The sequence below is a fragment of the Coffea arabica genome, chromosome 6c (genome assembly GCF_036785885.1).
Source record: "Coffea arabica cultivar ET-39 chromosome 6c, Coffea Arabica ET-39 HiFi, whole genome shotgun sequence".
NCBI lineage: Eukaryota > Viridiplantae > Streptophyta > Magnoliopsida > Gentianales > Rubiaceae > Coffea > Coffea arabica.
This window is the reverse complement of record NC_092320.1, coordinates 7,636,218-7,655,067: the sequence shown is the minus strand read 5'-3', so window position 1 is coordinate 7,655,067 and position 18,850 is coordinate 7,636,218. Positions and strand designations below refer to the sequence as shown.

The following is an 18,850-nucleotide window of genomic DNA, read 5'->3' as shown; positions in this document are numbered from 1 at the left end:
AGGGGGGAGGGGCTGGGGTAGTAGTACCATTTAAACACTAGGGGTATAAATGAGTCGATTTTAATTAAGTAACTTACGAGTTTGCTCGGTTAAAATTCAAGTTCGAACCCGTATTAATTGAATCTGAGTTCAAGTTCAAATAATTCAAACTATTTGACGAGCCGAATTCGATTTTAATACGTAAAGATCGAAAACTCGTCGAGTTTAATCAAACTTAGGCTTGATTAAATTCGAAATAAACTCAATTGGCCTCAACGAGCACGAGTTCGAGTTTGAACTCGAGTAATGCAAAATACATTCGAATTCGAGTTCGACAAAGTTGAGTTCAAATTTTTTAACTCGAGTCAAGCTCGAGTGGTACGCTACTCAAGTTTAACTCGATTCGATTGTTCCCCTACTAAATACCCTTTTTTGGGCATCTATATAAAAACTATACAAGTATTTTGAAAAATTTTATTAGTTCATTGTGATTTAGAAGAAAATAGATAAATGGATAAATGATTATCAACAGGAGTTATCTCTTCGATGACTGTTTGGGATAATTGACTTTTGTAGTAAATTCACATCAGAAGGGATGCATCCGAATTATCCAAAGGGGAAAAAAAAAAATCTATTATCGCCTCAAAGCATGCATCAAATTTTGATACTAGTGGTATTCTCGACGGTTGATTTTCTCCTTTTGCCTATGCTAGCGTACACGGTATTTAACGCCCCAATATCCTGCATCTTAAGTTTCAAGCTTCAACCTTCAAGAGTTCCCAGTGCATGGCTGTATATAACTTTTCAAATTTTGCTTAATATCCAGCAAAACTGAATTCATCAATATCTCCAAACTCCAATTCCATGGTTACACATTTTCAATGCAAAACATTCGAAGTCATCGCTATTAATACAAACATTCAATGTATTTCATCAGTAAATAATTCAAATCAATCATATTCTCCCTATAGGAATACCATCACCAATAATTGCAAATAAAAACACAATGTAATTATAAATATATCAAGAACATTTTTTTTTTTCTGTAACAACTATAACAGTATAAATCTCCATTTAGTCCATCCTCCTTTTAATTTTTTAATTTTTTATCACCGCTATTATTTTCATCTCTGTCTAGTTTGATAATCATCACTAAACTTATCATTTGACAATTTAAATTTGTCAACATCCGTAAAAAATTGAAATTAAAAAAGAGCACAAATAAGCTATTTAAGAGAATCGAAAATAGACACCAAGCGGTCATTAGTGTATAATCTAATCTATTCTACACTAGAAGAAGAAGGAGGGGATTCAAAAATAATCCGAATTATCGCGGGACCAGATAGTACATTACACGCGCCTGTCTGTCTGGATTTTTTTAAGTCAAACCACGGTAAGTGTCGCATTTGCCTCCCACCGCCAAACGCATCAATTGCACCAAAAGGCGTGAAAGGACTAATTAAAGCCGGGAGGATCGCGTTTGTCCATCCATCTTACCACGAACGATTTTACACCTAGAGTAACAATTGAATCACGAAAAAAAGTCACAACCTATCACCCAAATTAATTCTCTCCCGCTCTCTCCCTCTCACTTTTATTTATTTAGTATTTACAAAATAAAAAAATGTTCACCCTGCAAATTCACTCCGTCGACTCTCCCCAACGTCTTCCGATTACCGTCACCTCCGCCACTCACGGCCCTAATAGAACTGCCAGCGACGCTTGTAACTCTCTAAACTCTCAGGAACTCAGAGGCATCGCTCACCTCTTCCGCCAACTTCTCCCGCCCTCCGTCTCTTCCACTGCTGCCAACCCTAACAGTACCCCTCCCACCCCGTCCACCACAATTGCAAACCCTTCGGCCCGCACCACCCAGATCTTCATCGTCGCTGTCCCAAATTACCTGTCTTCCGATGACTTCCTTCTCTTTTGCGGCACCCACGTTGATCACTTCCTAGAGATCCTTTTCGTTAGGTACTCTTTTTAAGCTAAACTCTATTGTTTTCTTATTCTTTAATGGACAATTTCACAACGACGATTTTATCAAAATATACGCCGAGGAGCAAGTTAACGTAGACTTTATATTTCCCTGGCATCGTTTTGTTTGTTTTTTTTTTTAAAAGCAGTACACATTCTAAGAATGCCGGATTATCGTTTTAATAGACAATTTGGGATTTATTAGGAAATAAGCCGAATAGCAAATTAACGTTGTTATGATAGCGAAATCGTAGCATTATTTTGGCCTTTCTTTAGTAATACACATTCTAGCACCAATACTAGATTCATGTAGCATGCATAGCACTTTGTCCACCATGCTCTTTATTTGTTGGCAGAAAACTTCGAAGTTATTCACAAGATTAAGAATTTAGTAAGGCATATGTTTTGACAGGTACTGTGCATATCTTTCAAAGGTATTAATATAGGCGTTTCTAGGAATTTGAGAGGAGATATATTTTGCCTGTTGAAATAGCACTTGAACTTTGTAGGAATGTTATTGTCTAGTCAGGAAAACTTGAATGTTACCAAGTTGTTTCCAAAATGTGAGATGCAAATTATTAATATCAAAATGTTATACATGTTGGGTGCATTTATATTTTTGTATTGACTAGAGTATATTGCAGGAATGATGCAGTGGAGGATAGATATAGCGTACTCATCAGTTTGGCAAATCAATTAGCTGCTGATGGGTTTTATTGCAGTTTCAATGGGAAAAGGTTTAGACCCTCTGAGGTACTTCACCCTTCTTACCTTTTTACCTATGAACGTGTTTTATGGGGTATGTCAATATCTGGACAGTAATCATTGAATTATCCGGTTGAATTTTCAGGCTGAAGTATGTCATATATACTTTACTCATTCAGTTGAGTATACTGAAGTAGCAGAAATTGCTAGTACTCCACCCCCGGGTTTCACTGAGTTGCCAACTTGTCCTATTTGTCTTGGTTAGTTGCCATGCTGCTTTATGTATCTGTTGGTTTAATATCTAAGTTATTCATTATTCTCATGCTAAATTTTAGGATTTAAATTTTGATATGGTGCAAAGCAGAAAATATGATTGTAATTATATTTACTTTTTTCTGAAGAGAGATTGGACCAGGACACAAGTGGAATTCAGAGTACACTATGTGACCATTCATTTTATTGTTCTTGTGATTCGAAATGGACTTATTTGTCCTGTCAGGTTAGTTTGTCTAACAACCTTTTGTTCGTCCTATTCCTCCATCCACATGGTGGAGTTTCCTGTAAAGTAGAATGCTGACTTCTTTCTTGCATGCATGGTCCATTGCTTAAAATTTTCTATCTTGGATATATCTAATTCCTTTCACCTCCATCTCCTCATAAGTCATGTTCCTTACTGTACTACTTTGTTTTCAGTCACCCTACACATTTAGTCTTGCTTGGTGGACTGTACTTTTCATTAAGTTGGACCTTAGTGCTTTGTCAGCTAATGTCATACAGTGTGCTAATTTTTTTTTATGGAGGTGCCATTTTTATGTGCAGGTTTGCCGACTTTGTCAGCAGCAGGATGAGAAACCAACTTGTGCTGTTTGTGAAACATTGGAAAACCTTTGGGTCTGTCTGATTTGTGGTTTTGTAGGATGTGCAAGGTGAAACAATTCTTGTAGTTATTTTGCTTTATTCCAAGCCCTACCTTTAAAACTATGATCTTTACTTTAATGTAAATTCATACTGTATCTAATTGAATAGCTTCTGTCATACATAGGTATGAAAAGGGGCACGCTGTTAGACATTCGAGAGACACAGAGCATAACTACTCCTTAAAATTAGAAACGCAACAAATTTGGGATTATGTGGGGGACAAATATGTTCACCGATTAAACCAGTCAAAAGCTGACGGAAAATCTGGTGTCATGAATTCTCACTGCATTTCAAACGAAGGAGAATGTGGTACATGTGGGTATGAGGAGGATTCAGGACTGGACGGAGTACTTTTTAGCAGCAAAGTTGAAACGGTAAACTTTGTTTCCCAGGAACTTCTTGAGCATAGAACTTAGATCCTTTGTGTTTGAATATATTTCGAATTCAGGATTCTTCATGTTTCTGGTTCCCTTTCAACTTTTAAGTTTTATAAGATAATGGAACTTCATCTGTCATTAGGTTTTGAAGGTTTTCAATTGTAAACTTGGTGTAGATTGGCAGGCTAGTTGTATTATTTCCCTTATTTAATGTTGTGTTGCACCAAGTTAGTCTGATCTAACATTCATGACTACAGACTGTTGATGAATACAACCATCTTCTTGCAAGTCAGCTGGAGATCCAGAGACAAGTAAGCTAAAGCTCAAATCTTGATTTTCATGATATATTTGGTGTTCTGCATTCTAAAGGTCAAATCTTGATTTTCATGATATGTTTGGTGTTCTGCATTCTCTGGCCATGTAAAGTTGGTAAGCTTCTTGTTAATCAGTTAAAATGCAGTGGGATTGAAGCATGTAACATTGGAAAATTTGCATGGCAGCAATAATCGCTGAATTTTTTAAAATTTGAGTTTCTCACTTTAGATGTTAGAATATGGATAAGTGGAAATTTGCTGCATTTTGACCTTGGCAGTCACCTTGCTTTTTTCCAAGTCTACAGAAGCAGGATCCTCGGGTGTATGGTTTGTCTTTGTGACTTCTGTCAGATTGAGGTTGTCCACATTTGTAAATCAACCTCTTTTGTTTAATAATAACTTATCTTCTTGAGTATTTAGAATGCTTAAAATTTCTAAGTGAATGGAGAAATCGTCCATATTGAAGTTCCTTAGGACTAAATTTTATGAGATAATGCGCCATACAAGAAAATTCTCTTAAATTGAATTACAAATTTAATTCCTTTTTTGCCATGTTTGCAGCATTATGAATCTCTGCTTGCTGAAGCCAAAAATAGCCAAGATAGCACCATTTCCAAAGCAGTGGAGAAGACTTTATTTTCAAGGATGCACGATTTGCAATATAGATTGGAGAGGTATACAGAGGAAAAGAAAGCTATTTCTGAGGTGATCTTTTTACTCTCAACCTGTCCTCTCTCTCTTTTCTGACCTCCCTTTAGTAACCATAAAAAGGGCAAATCCAGTCCACCAGGTTCTTTCCGGTGCAACGTGTAGCAATTATGGCATTTGTCACCCTACCCATGCATACCTCCCGTCGACTTAGTTTTTTTCATGTTTATTGATTTTTTGAGTATTCAATATGTATGTGCATTCAAGTTTGGCTTAAAACATTATATTTCTGATGATGACGTGTTTTTCCTAATTTTATTTGATGCAATTCTTCTATTGCCATGTTTTGTAGCTAATATGAAACTCGTAATGTTGTCAGAGGAACCAAGAACTCATGAAAAAACAGGAACTACTACAGCAGAAGTACAAGGATATTGAGGCAATGTACGGTCTTGAATTATCTTTTCATATTTATATTTCTTCTTCCATTTCTTTTTGTACATATTTTATGACTCCATTTTAGCTGTTGCATGTAATGGTGCAGTTACATGGATTCCTGCACAGTTGATGGTGTTTTATGTTGATCTAATTGTCTAATTTCTCGTGCATTTCAGGAGTAGTTTAACTCTCAAATCTAAAGATGAAATGGTATTGGATCTGAAAGAACAGGTATTTGTTCTTGTTATCATGAATATGTTGTAATCATCTCAAAGTTCTTGCTACTAAATCATCATGTTTAATTTTTGACTGCAGATTAGAGATTTAAAAGTATATCTTGAGGCCCAGAAAAAAATTGCTAAAATGACTGATCGAGAAGGTGTTAAAGGTGGAACTCTTCTACCGGTGGAGGCAACTTGCCCATCGTCAGGTAATCCAAAAAGGCGAGCAAAGTCAGGTAGACGAAGGGGTTAGAGGACAACAATTTTTTTCTAACATTAGAACTTCAGGTATTTATGGTCTTGACGACCTTACTGTATCAACTATATTGACGGATAAAAATGAAATTTGTGTTGAGGGGAGTTATTTTGTATCTCCTATGATATGTAATTCTCTGTAAATAGTTGTATGTTGGTAATATATGTTTATTGTTGGTGAGCCCAATTCTTCAAAAAAACTTTTATGTTTTTATGCTTAAATGTTTAGATAAAGGACTAGGGAAAAATAATGAGCTGTTTGAAGACCTTATTGGAGGCATTAAATAGCCAAGGATAACAAACATTATAAAGCCCTAGCTTTCTTCAATTGACTGTGGTCTTCTGAGCCGTGTTAAGATGTAGTACTTGTTGTCTTGCATTGTGAAGGAAACTGCAGAATGCTTGAATCAATTACAAATAGGGCTTCCTCCAATGCATGCCTGTACTGCTGGTAGATTTGCCTGAGTTGTTGGAGGATATTGTGCATCACGGCAATTAGCCAGCGTCTTCTCATCTCGAGTACAGCCTCATTGGCCCACTTTAAGGTCCTCTGACGTTCTGAACTCACAGAGTATTTTTGGTTTCAAATTTTGTTCCAAACTCAGAAATTTCTGTAGTTTCAAGTATTTTGAGTAGTCAAAGTGTAGTTTTTTACCAACTATTTTTAGACCATCACTGGACCAAGCCTTCCGCTGAGCTACAAGTGAAAATCCAAAGTAAACAAAACAAATTATCAATGAGCTGATTCTGAGTAGCAAAATACCTTCCCTTTTTTTTTTTCTCTATTTAATCTCCGATGTAATAAAAAGCCATGTCAGATTAGTTAGAATGCAAAGGCAATTCTTGACATGGTCAAAGAACATGTGCCCTTTATCGCATTACCTTGTGGAGTTTGAGGATTCGTACTATATTATTTATTTATTTTTGTTAAAGACACTACACTTAGGCCTCATAGCCAATGGACTTGACTAAGCAAACGTTCAAAATCCCGAGGCGGTCTAACTGTGACCGTTTTACTTCTCTGAGTTTTTCTGTTAATTCTGGGTAGGGATGGCAACTGGGCGGAGGATGGGGGAGGGGTCTGCCTCGCTGCCTACAAACTCCCCCCGCCCCATCCCCAGTCCCCCGTTCCCGCCCTGCCCCGCTTTTCCGGCAGGTGTCCTCATGGAGCTAATAAAAATTTGTTATATAATTTTATTATGATTAAATTTTAACAAATAATTAAATACTAAAATATCAATACATCATCAAATTATTATTCATTGTAATTTTATAATTGAAACTTATAAAAACAATCAAATAAAAATTATTTGAATACAATCCAACATGATGAAATAAATATAAATAAAGTAGTCAAGTTTTCACATTTTACACAAATATAATCACTAATTCATTATTGTGCTTGTGCTTTTTTTAAGAAAAAAATATTATTGTATTAAGTTTAATTAAGGATTTAATATAAATGTATTAATAAATTTAGTATAACCAATTAATAATTTATATGAGTACACATATATAATTATTAGTATAATTAATAATATCAATTATATTATATACACTAATAGACATTATATAATACATATAACTAATAATATCATTATCATAAATTTGTAACTAATTAAATTATATATTATATATAATTATATACATATATATTTTATATATTTATTTTTTTAAAGTGGGTGGCGGGGCGGGGGATGGGACGGAGGTACACCCCCCACTCCCACCCCGTTTCTAAGCAGGAGGAAAAAGTCCCCCCCCCCCTCCCCATTAACCCCTCGTGGGGCGGGTGCTCGCGGTACCCGCTCCAATTGCCATCCCTAATTCTGGGTACGGTACAAGGCAAAGGGGATGATTTTCTTTTTGTCCAATTTTTTTTTTTTTTAAAAAAGGAGAGGTGGGCAGAGAGGAGAGAGAGATAAGAAGCCATGCCAGTTTTGAGCAAACTTGTATCGGCGCCACAAGATAATTGTAGCTGTATAACAATTGGCAGATACATCAAAATATCAAATGAAAAAAACCGCAAAGCTGTTCCCTAAAAAATAACAAAATTGAAACATGGCCTAACAAACCTAGAACACAAAAATCACACACAGAGGGAGGGAGGGGGGGCAGTTAACTATTAAGCCCATTCTTCATTTACTGTTACCTTAGCATAAGCCTCCCAATCTCCTTCACAAACCTTAATTTACATCATGGATCAATACTATCTGGTGGAAGCAAGGGAATTAAACAACAAACTGTTGGCATTAGAATGAAATTGCTTCTGCTTTTCCTGACTAATCTACAAAACAAAGAGTGATATCCTACAAACTACCTTATCTAATGTTGATCCTCCTGCTTGGCGAATAAAACCAAAAGGAACACAGCATATCACTAAAATGCAATAGATACAGTTGTCGAATGGTGATGCTCATTGGATGCTACCTCTGTGGTTGATCTGAACTAGCTGCTCCAGAAGTACTAGGCCCAGTACCGTTTTCAATTGGAGGTAAGGTTCCCCACTTGCCCTCGGATTCTAATGGCTCAAACACATGGATTCCACCGTCTGTTAGGCCCAGTGCAAACTGGTTAGGTTCAGATGGGTGAGCAGCAATGACCAGAGGATGGACCCGTAAACTGCAAAACAATATATGGATGATCAGAGAAAATCAAGTCAAGAACCAATTCATTAAACTATTTTCTGGTGATAGTGACACTGACTTCGGGTTGGTAGGCAGGTATGCAGCTGGATTTATTCGACATCTCAATCGAAGACTTGAAGCAGTAAGAACACCTACGCTTCCATCTTCGAAACTGACATAAATTGACTGACTATCGCAAGAATAAGTGGCATGTGTGATGGGGCCACTTGCTTCTCGAGGTACCCACTATATAATGACAACAATTGAAACATTAGAAGCTGCTGGAAAAATGTATATCCTTGTCAAACCAATTTTGTTGAACAAACTTCTAGGATGAAAATATAGATATAAATATCTGAGAAATAAGGACAATATGTACAAGAATAAGCAAGTAATATTGCAATAAAAATTGGAAGAAAGCTTTATTTAGTAACTGAATTTTAAATTCAGATGCTGGACCTGCTTAAGGCATTCCAGTTTTGGTGCCTCATATATGGCTATTTGTGTTTCGTGGACTGCTAGTAAATGTGTGTGATCTTGGTGAAATTGAACACGGGTATCAGCAAGTGGGGCAGCAGCTCGCCCAGCTGGGATCTGCAAATATTTACTTGTTTGCTTCTCCCATGCATCAGTGCTCCAAACACATAGCTGCAACAACAGAAGAACATCACCACGCGAAATAGCTGTGAAATAGTCTATAGAAAACAGAAAAGGTCATCAAGCTAAAACATGGATACAAAATTCTGTAAATTCCAACATTTCTACAATGAGATCAGCCTTTGTCTGGTCCCTAACCTGCTGGTGTCAGCATATATATCATTCCTAAAGCGTAAGAAAATGGCTAAAGGGGAAATACTGCTTTGATATGTTATAGCTTATCTATCCAGAATTATCCAGTTCCCTAGCAACATAGGCAGCATTACCTGAGAATCTGCTCCTGAAGATACCAGCACATTAAAAGCATTTGAGAAAGCAAGGCCTGTAATTCTTTTCTGATGTCCTTTGAGCTTGGTTTTGACCTGTGCCAATGCCAAGCAGAACATTTAGTTTTTTGCATGTTCAACAGTTTTGAATCAGAGACTTTCTGTCTTAAAGGTGTTGGTGTAAACTAAAACGACCTCATCAACCCGAACATTGTATATTTGGATGGAAGAGTCCTCCATGCCTATAGCAATAATATTGTTATCTTGTGGGTGGAAAGCCAAAAATGTTGCAGCAGGTGGAGGTGCCATGAAGGTTGTCATAGTCTGCAAGCAAACAGCAGGACCATAATAAGATCACTTTGCCAGAGCTCTGAGCTTAACACTTACGAGGCCATTTACTGGAAGAGGAGTTACATGAGGCACTTACCTTAAAAGTCATCATATTAAATAAAGAAATTTTCCCTCCAGAAGCAGACATAACATAGGAGTCATTCTTCGAGAGAGCAAAGCATGGAACAGCATCTTCAGGATTTGTGTCACTAATATCATTGGTCATCAATATTCCACTAGCAGGTTGCCATAGTTGTGGCACAACACCAGCAGTTGCCTATTAGAGCATACATTATTGGAAAATATAAATTGACGTCTTCAAAATAAACGAGTTTATCCATTAGAGTAAGCCAGCACCTTTCCAGTTGGGTTGCGGTCATTTCTTGGCCACTTCCAGAGTTTGTGAACAGCGTTGGCAGCTAATGCCAATATAGCAAGCCCTGAGTTTGTGTATATCAATCTTGAAACCTGAATTGTCAAGAGGAACAAAAGAGTACTTCATCATAATTTTGTTAAGACATCAAAATACTTAACAAACTCCAGAAAGGTGCTTGTGCAAGACAGCCCAAGATGGGAGCTCAAAAGTTTTGTGCCAGATGTACACGAGAGAGAGAGAGAGAGAGAGAGAGGGAGAGGGCCCACCCTCATTGCTGTCAAACTATCTGGCAACCTCAGAGAGCGACACTGTGATGGTTCATTGATCTCCGTCATTTTCCATATTCTAGATTTGTCTGCAGACTCATCCGCTATTCTGGGCTTCACATCACCCAAATTTCGAGTGTCACCATTCTGGAGGAAGTTACAAGCAAAAGATTCAATGACTAAATGCAAAATCCAGATAATCTATCACCTATCTAGTGAATAATTTAATCTCTGTTGCAGAATGAAGTAGCCTTCCATTCCACAAGTAAAACAGATCAATTATAGAGCAACAGCATAGACTCCATGCTAAATTTCATACAGCAATACTCACCATTGAAACCATGGCTGCAATTGGAGCAACTCTCTCCACAATACTGGACCCAACAGCTGCACTACCAGCAGCAAATGTTCCCAAAGGCGGAGGCTGTCGAAAGATGAAACAATTAAGTGAGAAATTCATGTTTGACAAACAAAAAAATTCTTGTTCTTTCTTTTAGTGGGGAGGAAGGGATCCATCAACCTTCACGATAGAAGCAGAGGGGACCCTAGAAGCATCAAATGGACGATTTTCCATACTTCTAAGTAGCTTAAGACCATCTCCATTTGCCAGGATTTTAATGCCATTCTCATTTGTTGAGACGGCCAACAAAATTCCTTCCTTATTGAATCGAATACAAGGAGAAGCCTAAGCAGAAATCCAAGATTATTAAATTAGCTGAAAAATCCAAAATTATGAAGGTTTATACTTGTGCATAATCAGAATTACCGGTAGTCCACCATCTGCATCAGTGCTGGTTAATGAGTTAACATTATCCATATCCCAAAATTTGATGATGAACTCATCACCCGCAGCCAAGAATCTATTCTTGGTAGTATCAAATTGCACAATCCCAGAAGCTCGCTTCCCTAGACCAATATATGTCCGTTTTACTGCACCTTCACTTTCATTCCACTCCACAAGGTATGACTCACCTTCTTTGTTAGTCCCGCAAGAGAACAACCTATACATTATTGCACCATACAGAATAAAATTTAGCCCCATCCAGTGGAGTTGAAAAAAAGTACTTATAGTGTAAAAAAAATAACGCAAACAAACTCATGGAAACAATCAGAGATGGAAAAGAAATTGTGGAATTCAAGAGTTTTTAGTCAACCTTGTTCCATCAGCACTGTATGCCATAGTCGTGGATGAATGCCCCGGTGCATCGTAATCAACTCTTGAACCTATGTTATCGTACAACCAAGCCTTTATTTTTCCATCAGTTGCAGTTGAGAAGATGAACTGGTTTTAGAAGACAACAGAACAATGTCAAAACAACCAAGTAAGAGCATATATAACTAAAATCGGGAACGACATGTTTCTATTCTCAAAATGTTCTCCTTGATGCAAAGTATGGTCATCCTTGAAAAGGATAGTTTAAAAAAATTGTCAATGTCACTCTGGTTTCCTTATGCCCCCATGACAATCCCAGCTGGGTAAAGAGGAATTATGTGTTCAAGAATAAATCTGCATATTGAAATTCATACATTACTTTTATCATCAACAATTTGTTTCACCACAAGTTAATAGAGCATGTTGATTCTGGAGTTTTGTGCAAAAGACACTTTTGAAAAAAGAGCTCAAAAAGGAAGAGGCTAAAGGACATAAAAATCTATTCTTTAGACGCTTTTTCAGTTGCAGCACATTTTTTTATTCCTTTCTTTTCTGGGAAAGATGTACTTCTAGGGTTTTGTACTAAACAATCAAGAGAAAATTAAAAATGAAACTTAAATCCACCAATTACTTGGAAATCTATGCGGTTTTAGAAGCCACAGTTTGATGCTCTACATACGACAAGGAAAAAAAGGCAAAAATAATGTACAATCCAAGCAAGCTACCATCATTATATATCCCTTTGGGTTGGGGGGGTGGTGCAGAGGGGAGTCTATACCTGAATGCTTTCTTTGTGATGTGGGCATATAGAATATACAGGGGCTTCATGGCCTTCAAATGTGTACTGCTTGTTCCCAGTAACTGCATCCCAAACCTGTTAAAAGTAAAGCCAAAAGAACACAAGTCATGCATGTCCTTTTTCGGTAATAGAGAGCAAAGAACAAGGTGATTCAAAATAAAACCTTAATAAGTTTATCCTCCCCGCATGTAACAATGCAAAGTTGTTTGTTAGGATATGAGAAGGCCAGATCATTGACACTACCAACATGCGCTTCAATCTGGGGGAAAGAAAAGGTCAGGATCTTAGTGTCAAGTTCCAGCCACCAAATTAATATAATATTTCACGAAAATTAAAGTGAAGGTATGCATGTCCAAATAAATATCATTATAAAATTAAGTTCCAACCACCAAATGAAATATAATATTTCTCAAAAATTAAAGCAAAGTTCAGCACAACCAAATAAATATCATTATAAACACATACATACAAAGGTACAATCTAAAAAAAAAAGACATGAGAAATATGCAGAGCAAGGACCTCAAGGTGATTTCTTAAATCGTCAGCTCCATGGTAGGAGTATATGTGTACAATGTGCTTCGAGTATGCAACACCTAAGTTAGCAAACAAAAATGTTAGTATATTCATGCTCACTATGCAATCTTAATGTAAAATTTGCAAACTCAACCAGAGAGATATACAAGAAAGTATCATCATCTTCGTACCAAAAAGAGTGCCATCAGGGCTCCATATGACACGATTAACTGATGCAGTGTAATCACTTGCCAAAGATGTCTAGACATTAACACCAAATAATACATCGTCACTTTAAAGAAACACAATATATTTTTATTGGCACAGAAAGCAAATAGAGGGATAAAGATATATCTAATTCCAGAAACACTTCGTATATCATATCTAAAAACCAAACCTGTAGAGCCATTGAACAAGCTCCTAGGTCCCACACCTTGAAACTTCTGTGAGCAAGCCTCTCCCTACTAGCTAGCTCCCAAACCATCACCTCTCCTGTGTTTGTTCCGACTGAAACAAAGCGACAAAATATCAGTATCAAAAAGAAATGGACAGGCAATACCACATCCAACATGGTACCAGAAGTATTACAAGAATTGTAACTTTCCCTAACAAACAAAAACCTAGATAGGGAGGACTAACCAAGTAGTAAAATTTGTTGCACTGGATGAAAATCCATGCTCTTGACGGCTGAGCCTTGATTTAAACTCAGAACAACAGCCTTAGGCAAGTCATCTGATGAGTATGAACTCTGACCATGACTCTGACCACTAAATCCAACTGGCAAGATGTTGACAGGCATGTTATTTGCCTGCAAAATTAGCAGTTTTAACTACTCAGAATCTAAACATAAAAACCAGGTAAACACACAGAAAAATGATGTTTACAATTTCTTAATTTCATCCTCTCATGACCAATAAATAGTACTGCAAACTTTGAACGGACTGACCAAGAAAAATAATCAAGCCACAAATCCAACTTTAAACACAGAGTTGGATGTTTGAGGCATGAAATGAAGAATACATAGAAAAACCAATTAGCAGGAAATTTCTTGAAATAGAGCCAGTAGTCAATGCAACCCAATTGAATACTGGAAAGAAACAATAATTACATACCTCATCTGATATTCCAAAAGGCCTTGATCTCTTCAATACATGGTCAGAGTCAGCAGTTTGATAGTCCATAGCTGGATTATTTGCAGGGGGAGTCCTAGGACGCTTAAGCAGAGCTGCTGCAAAATTCAGTCCATCGAAAAAGACAAAAGGCATCAGATGCTGCCAGAAAATAAATAAAAAATGGGAAAGAGGCAAATTCATCACAGAAACACTCAGTAATTAGAAATTTCAAAATACATACAAAGTTGAGCATAACTCAGGCACAACCCCACCAATTAACTATCATTTGCATCATATTACCAGAAACCAATTCAAAGTTTAACCACCTGGATTATTGGGTGGATTAAAACCAATTGGCCCTGCAGACGCTGAAGGATGCGGAACAGGTGAAGGATTAGCCATCCATCCTGCAATAGATGTAGGCATAGGTGCTGGTGTCGGCTGAAATGGCTTGAGAAACAAAATTATAAGTCAAGCAATGTACGCCTTGAAAAATCTAAGATCAAACAATGTTTCCATTTCAAATATACTTACACCATGAGCAGTACCCAAAGGAGGGAAAGCACCAGGCTTAGGAACAGCTCCCATTAGTGGATTAGTCACAGGTGATGGAGCACGTGCCCCATTTGGCTGTGATGGCCCACAAGAATGGTCAACAAAAAGGGTTTTTATATCAGGATTAGGCTTCGGATTCTTGCAAAGTTGATGCTGCCAATTCAAGCTGCAAAAATACTAAATGTCAAGCAAGAAAAATAAATCAAAAATGAAAGTAAGCTTCTATGGTAGCAATTCTTAAGAAACAAACCTCTGGTTAATTAGTGTCCGTAACCTTGAGTTCTTCAGTGTAGGAAAAGTTAACTTATCACGAAATAAAGGATTCGCTTCAATCAACTTCTTAAGTTCGGTAAGCATTATTCCCCTGGCAGACTTAGTATCACCATACTTAGATAGTTGTTCATTATCCCTATGAGATAGTAGATTTGTGTTAAAACGTGCAAATAAAAAAATTTTAAAAATGCAATACTAGCAATGACATTAGTTGATGACCAAAACGTTCATCCTTTACCTAAAATTCTCAAGCGTCAGAAGTTGCGTTATTTCTTTAAAAAGGTCTTCATTAAAAGCCGAAAAGACTTTTAAGTCCTTCACGAGAATATCAACAGCTTTAGCACGGTCCTTCCTGAATTCAAGATGAAGAGCTCATCAATCCAAAATCTCAACAGTCACTTGAGACAAAGATTGCAGTGAAAACAAAACAATGTAATATTAAAAACACATAAAGAGGAAGAACAAACCTATCCAATGCTTCAAGATACTTCTGCTTTCTTATCTCAAAAAAGATTTTCATGGAGTATCTGTTGTCATCCACCTTAGTGAACCCAGATAAATACTTCTCCACCTCATCCCAGTCACCATTCGTCACCATTTCTTCAAAATGTCTCATATTAAAGAAAAATCCAGATTCTTGCTCCAACCTTTGCCACATCAATCAGCCAAAAATTAACAAAAGACCAACAAAATAGAAGTGCACCAAATTCCAAGTAAGCCACCTCATTTGCAAAACAAACTAACTAAGCATCACAAGACTTGTCCATCGTTTCTAAGAAATAAACAAGCGAACCAATTCATTCCCAAATTCAGACGGCAATAATTGCATTTCCAAACCAACTTTACAGGACAATTGAGCATTTACTGATATCTGGAAAATGACAAATTTCTGCAGTCCATGAAGCTAACCAACTGGTCTAATGCTGACTAGTGAAGCCAAGAGTTGGATACACTTAGATCCAAAACAATGCAAAACTCCTTTCTTATTTTCATTTTCTTGTCCTTCAGTCAGTCGAAAATTATAAAGAATAGCCAAAAGGAAAATGAAAATGAATTAAACATTTCAGGGTCAAATAAAAGCAAGAGCTTTTTTGAAGAGGGGAGGGAGGAAATTAAAACCCTACCTATGAACAGTATCCTTGAATTTCTCTTCATCCAAAAATTGGAGTATCAAAAACACCAGCTCCCTGCTCAGGGACGACATACTCGCTTCCCTTCACTCCCCCCAGGGGCAGCTGCAAAAATAATTGAATTAACCCCCAAAAGTGAACAACTAATCAATCTTAAACCTTAAAAAAGCCGAAAGGATTAAATAAAAATTAAACCAACATAACAATTAATCTATGGGAAAAGAAAAACTTAACCCTCATAGATCAATAAAATTTACTAAAATTTCACAACCGCCATCAAAAAAATCCCAACTGCCAAAAAACCTAAAATCCCAACATACGCGTATATAAATATGCATGTATAGCTTACATGTCTCCATATATGAATTTATCTGTTTATATATATATATACACACATGTCTGCACGTATAACATATATATACAGACACACACAGAGACAGAGGAGAAGAGAAGAGAAGAGAAGAGAGTACCTTGAAAGAATGAGAGAGAAAGAAACAGATCGGAGGGTTTTGCGTAGAGAGAGAGAGAGAAAGAGAGACGTACTTTTGATATTTGGGGTTACTAAACCTTCTCTATCTAGAAATACACACTTTCTCTCTCTAAAAACTAATTCTTTTTTGGGATTCTAAGGAGGGAGAAATCAATCTGTGAGTGAGCGAGTGAGAGAGAGAAAGAGAGATGAGAAGATGTGAAGAGGAGGCAAATGAAGTTGCCCTGTATCAGACAAAATAAATAGTGCGAGATGATAAGTTTTTACATTTCAACAGAGGGCAGAGAGAGGCGCCTTGATAGGCTGGTGTGCTTATATCTGGACCGCGACTCTGCTTATACAAGTCACTTGATAATTGAGGGCGCTTTTACCTGCCCTTTTTTCAACACGTCTAAAATGGATTTATATTCGGCTGGATTTGCGGGGTTTCCGATGGAGAGTTGGGAGATGAACCACTGCGGGAATCCACATGAAGACTCCATGCGCCCGCAATCAACACTCGTACCGCACTCTTATCTTAGGGCATTGTAACATTTTTTAGACCCACGTGCCACGTCAGTATTTCACTTTCTTCTCTTTTATTATATTTTCACTCATAATAGTTTATACTCTACAATGTGTAATAGCATGAGTTCACAATTAAATCAAATATTTACTTTAATAATACTTTAAAAAAAGTATTAACATTCATTAAATATTTTACCTTTTGAATTTTTTATTTTCTAAAAAAATATTATTAATATCTAAGTTTGAACAACATATCTTTTTCTTTCTCTCAAAAATAATATATTGTTATTTTTAAAAAATAATTATGCAGAACATTAAACAGAATGCTGGGCAAAATTTTATAACCTTCAAGTTTGCTGGGCAAAATTTTGTCTGACTGCTAAATTTTGTAATGGGTGACACCCCCTTTTACCTGCATAATTAGAATGATGCATGTAATGGATATTACACGAACCCACCCATTATACTCCAGTTGGAGATGCCCTTATGCACTACTATTATTAGTTATTAACTTTCAACTATTCTACTGTTACATTCATAAGAGCTAACCTTTTCATTTATTCATGCACTAACGCTAGGGATGGCAACGGGGCGGGGTTGGGGTGGGGGACCCCTCCCTCGTCCCCCGCCCCGTTGCCTATTAGTTCCTCCCCATCCCCCGCCTCGTCCCCCGCCTCCCGTTCCCCCCGCCCTGCCCCCCCGCCCCGCTTCCCCCGCGGGGGCACCCGCGGGGTTAATAAAATTTTATTATATAATTTTATTATAATTAAGTTTTAATAAATAATCAAGTACTAAAATATCAACACATCACCAAATTATTATTCATTGTAATTTTACAATTGAAACTCATAAAAACAATTAAACAGAAGTTATTTGAATACAATCCAATATGATGAAATAAATATAACTAAAATAGTCAAATTTTCACTTTTAGTACAAATGCAATCACTAATTCATCATTGTGTTTGTGCTTTTTTTTTTGAGAAAAAGTGTTATTCTATTAAGTGTAATTAGAAATTTAGTATAAATGTATTAGTAAATTTAGTATAACTAATTAATAAATTCTATTAGTAGACATGTATAATTATTCATATAATTGATAATATCAATTATATTACATAAACTAATATACATTATATAATACATCTAACTAATAATATCATTATCATAAGTTTATAACTAATTAACTTACATATAATATATAGTCATTTATATATATATATATATATATTTTTTTTTTTTGCGGTTTTATTATAATTAAGTTTTAATAAATAATCAAGTACTAAAATATCAACACATCACCAAATTATTATTCATTGTAATTTTACAATTGAAACTCATAAAAACAATTAAACAGAAGTTATTTGAATACAATCCAATATGATGAAATAAATATAACTAAAATAGTCAAATTTTCACTTTTAGTACAAATGCAATCACTAATTCATCATTGTGTTTGTGCTTTTTTTTTTGAGAAAAAGTGTTATTCTATTAAGTGTAATTAGAAATTTAGTATAAATGTATTAGTAAATTTAGTATAACTAATTAATAAATTCTATTAGTAGACATGTATAATTATTCATATAATTGATAATATCAATTATATTACATAAACTAATATACATTATATAATACATCTAACTAATAATATCATTATCATAAGTTTATAACTAATTAACTTACATATAATATATAGTCATTTATATATATATATATATATATATATTTTTTTTTTTTTGCGGGTGGCGGGGCGGGGGAGTATACCCCCACCCCGTTTCTAAGCGGAGGGAAAAAATTCCCCCCCGTCCCCGCCCCGTGAGCACCCCGCGGATCGGGCACCCGCCCCCATTGCCATCCCTAACTGACGCAGTGGGATTATTTTTTTTTTCTCTTACACTAATAATTATGAATATGCGCGCATGATTTGAATTTTAAGTTTAAATTTATCATGTAAAATATTACCGAAA

General features: G+C 36.2%; 2 protein-coding genes across 4 annotated transcripts; one reads left to right on the top strand and one right to left on the bottom strand.

Moving 5' to 3' along the window:
* The first annotated feature begins 1,481 nt into the window (after positions 1–1,481).
* On the top strand, positions 1,482–6,013 carry LOC113691419 (BRAP2 RING ZnF UBP domain-containing protein 1-like). Of its 2 annotated transcripts, XM_027209544.2 has the most exons (11): positions 1,488–1,953; positions 2,601–2,709; positions 2,807–2,921; positions 3,063–3,160; positions 3,481–3,587; positions 3,704–3,953; positions 4,214–4,267; positions 4,832–4,975; positions 5,298–5,362; positions 5,533–5,587; positions 5,672–6,013. In XM_027209544.2, the coding sequence occupies exons 1-11, from the start codon at positions 1,604–1,606 to the stop codon at positions 5,828–5,830; spliced, it is 1,506 nt and encodes a 501-aa protein (XP_027065345.1). In that variant the 5' UTR covers positions 1,488–1,603; the 3' UTR covers positions 5,831–6,013. The 2 variants fall into 2 exon arrangements, 1 of the variants encoding a protein (XP_027065345.1); XR_003448701.2 differs by lacking the exon at positions 5,672–6,013 and having other exon boundaries at positions 1,482–1,953; positions 5,271–5,362; positions 5,533–5,564.
* Positions 6,014–7,947: 1,934 nt separating this feature from the next.
* LOC113692212 (topless-related protein 4) lies at positions 7,948–16,539 on the bottom strand. Of its 2 annotated transcripts, none has more exons than XM_027210581.2 (26): positions 16,357–16,539; positions 15,881–15,991; positions 15,224–15,403; positions 14,995–15,108; positions 14,734–14,892; positions 14,463–14,649; positions 14,255–14,378; positions 13,929–14,044; positions 13,456–13,624; positions 13,214–13,323; positions 13,008–13,077; positions 12,823–12,896; positions 12,467–12,562; positions 12,283–12,378; positions 11,506–11,633; positions 11,118–11,352; positions 10,872–11,036; positions 10,683–10,775; positions 10,352–10,498; positions 10,067–10,177; positions 9,807–9,986; positions 9,575–9,703; positions 9,380–9,475; positions 8,916–9,104; positions 8,536–8,702; positions 7,948–8,451 (listed from the first exon to the last, which is right to left on the bottom strand). In XM_027210581.2, the coding sequence occupies exons 2-26, from the start codon at positions 15,958–15,960 to the stop codon at positions 8,256–8,258; spliced, it is 3,411 nt and encodes a 1,136-aa protein (XP_027066382.2). In that variant the 5' UTR covers positions 15,961–15,991; positions 16,357–16,539; the 3' UTR covers positions 7,948–8,255. The 2 variants fall into 2 exon arrangements, with proteins under 2 accessions (XP_027066382.2, XP_027066383.2); XM_027210582.2 differs by having other exon boundaries at positions 13,929–14,041; positions 16,357–16,497.
* Between the last annotated feature and the right edge of the window lie 2,311 nt (positions 16,540–18,850).

Bases quoted from the DNA above. Each gene is read 5' to 3' on its own strand.
- LOC113691419 (XM_027209544.2), top strand. From the start codon at position 1,604: ATGTTCACCCTGCAAATTCACTCCGTCGACTCTCCCCAACGTCTTCCG. The intron at 2,922-3,062 runs GTTAGTTGCCAT...TTTTTTCTGAAG, and splicing joins AACTTGTCCTATTTGTCTTG to AGAGATTGGACCAGGACACA. The intron at 3,954-4,213 runs GTAAACTTTGTT...TCATGACTACAG, and splicing joins TTAGCAGCAAAGTTGAAACG to ACTGTTGATGAATACAACCA.
- LOC113692212 (XM_027210581.2), bottom strand. From the start codon at position 15,960: ATGTCGTCCCTGAGCAGGGAGCTGGTGTTTTTGATACTCCAATTTTTG. The intron at 15,404-15,880 runs GTAGGGTTTTAA...GATGTGGCAAAG, and splicing joins TTCAAGGATACTGTTCATAG to GTTGGAGCAAGAATCTGGAT. The intron at 14,379-14,462 runs GTAAGTATATTT...TTGTTTCTCAAG, and splicing joins CTTTGGGTACTGCTCATGGT to CCATTTCAGCCGACACCAGC.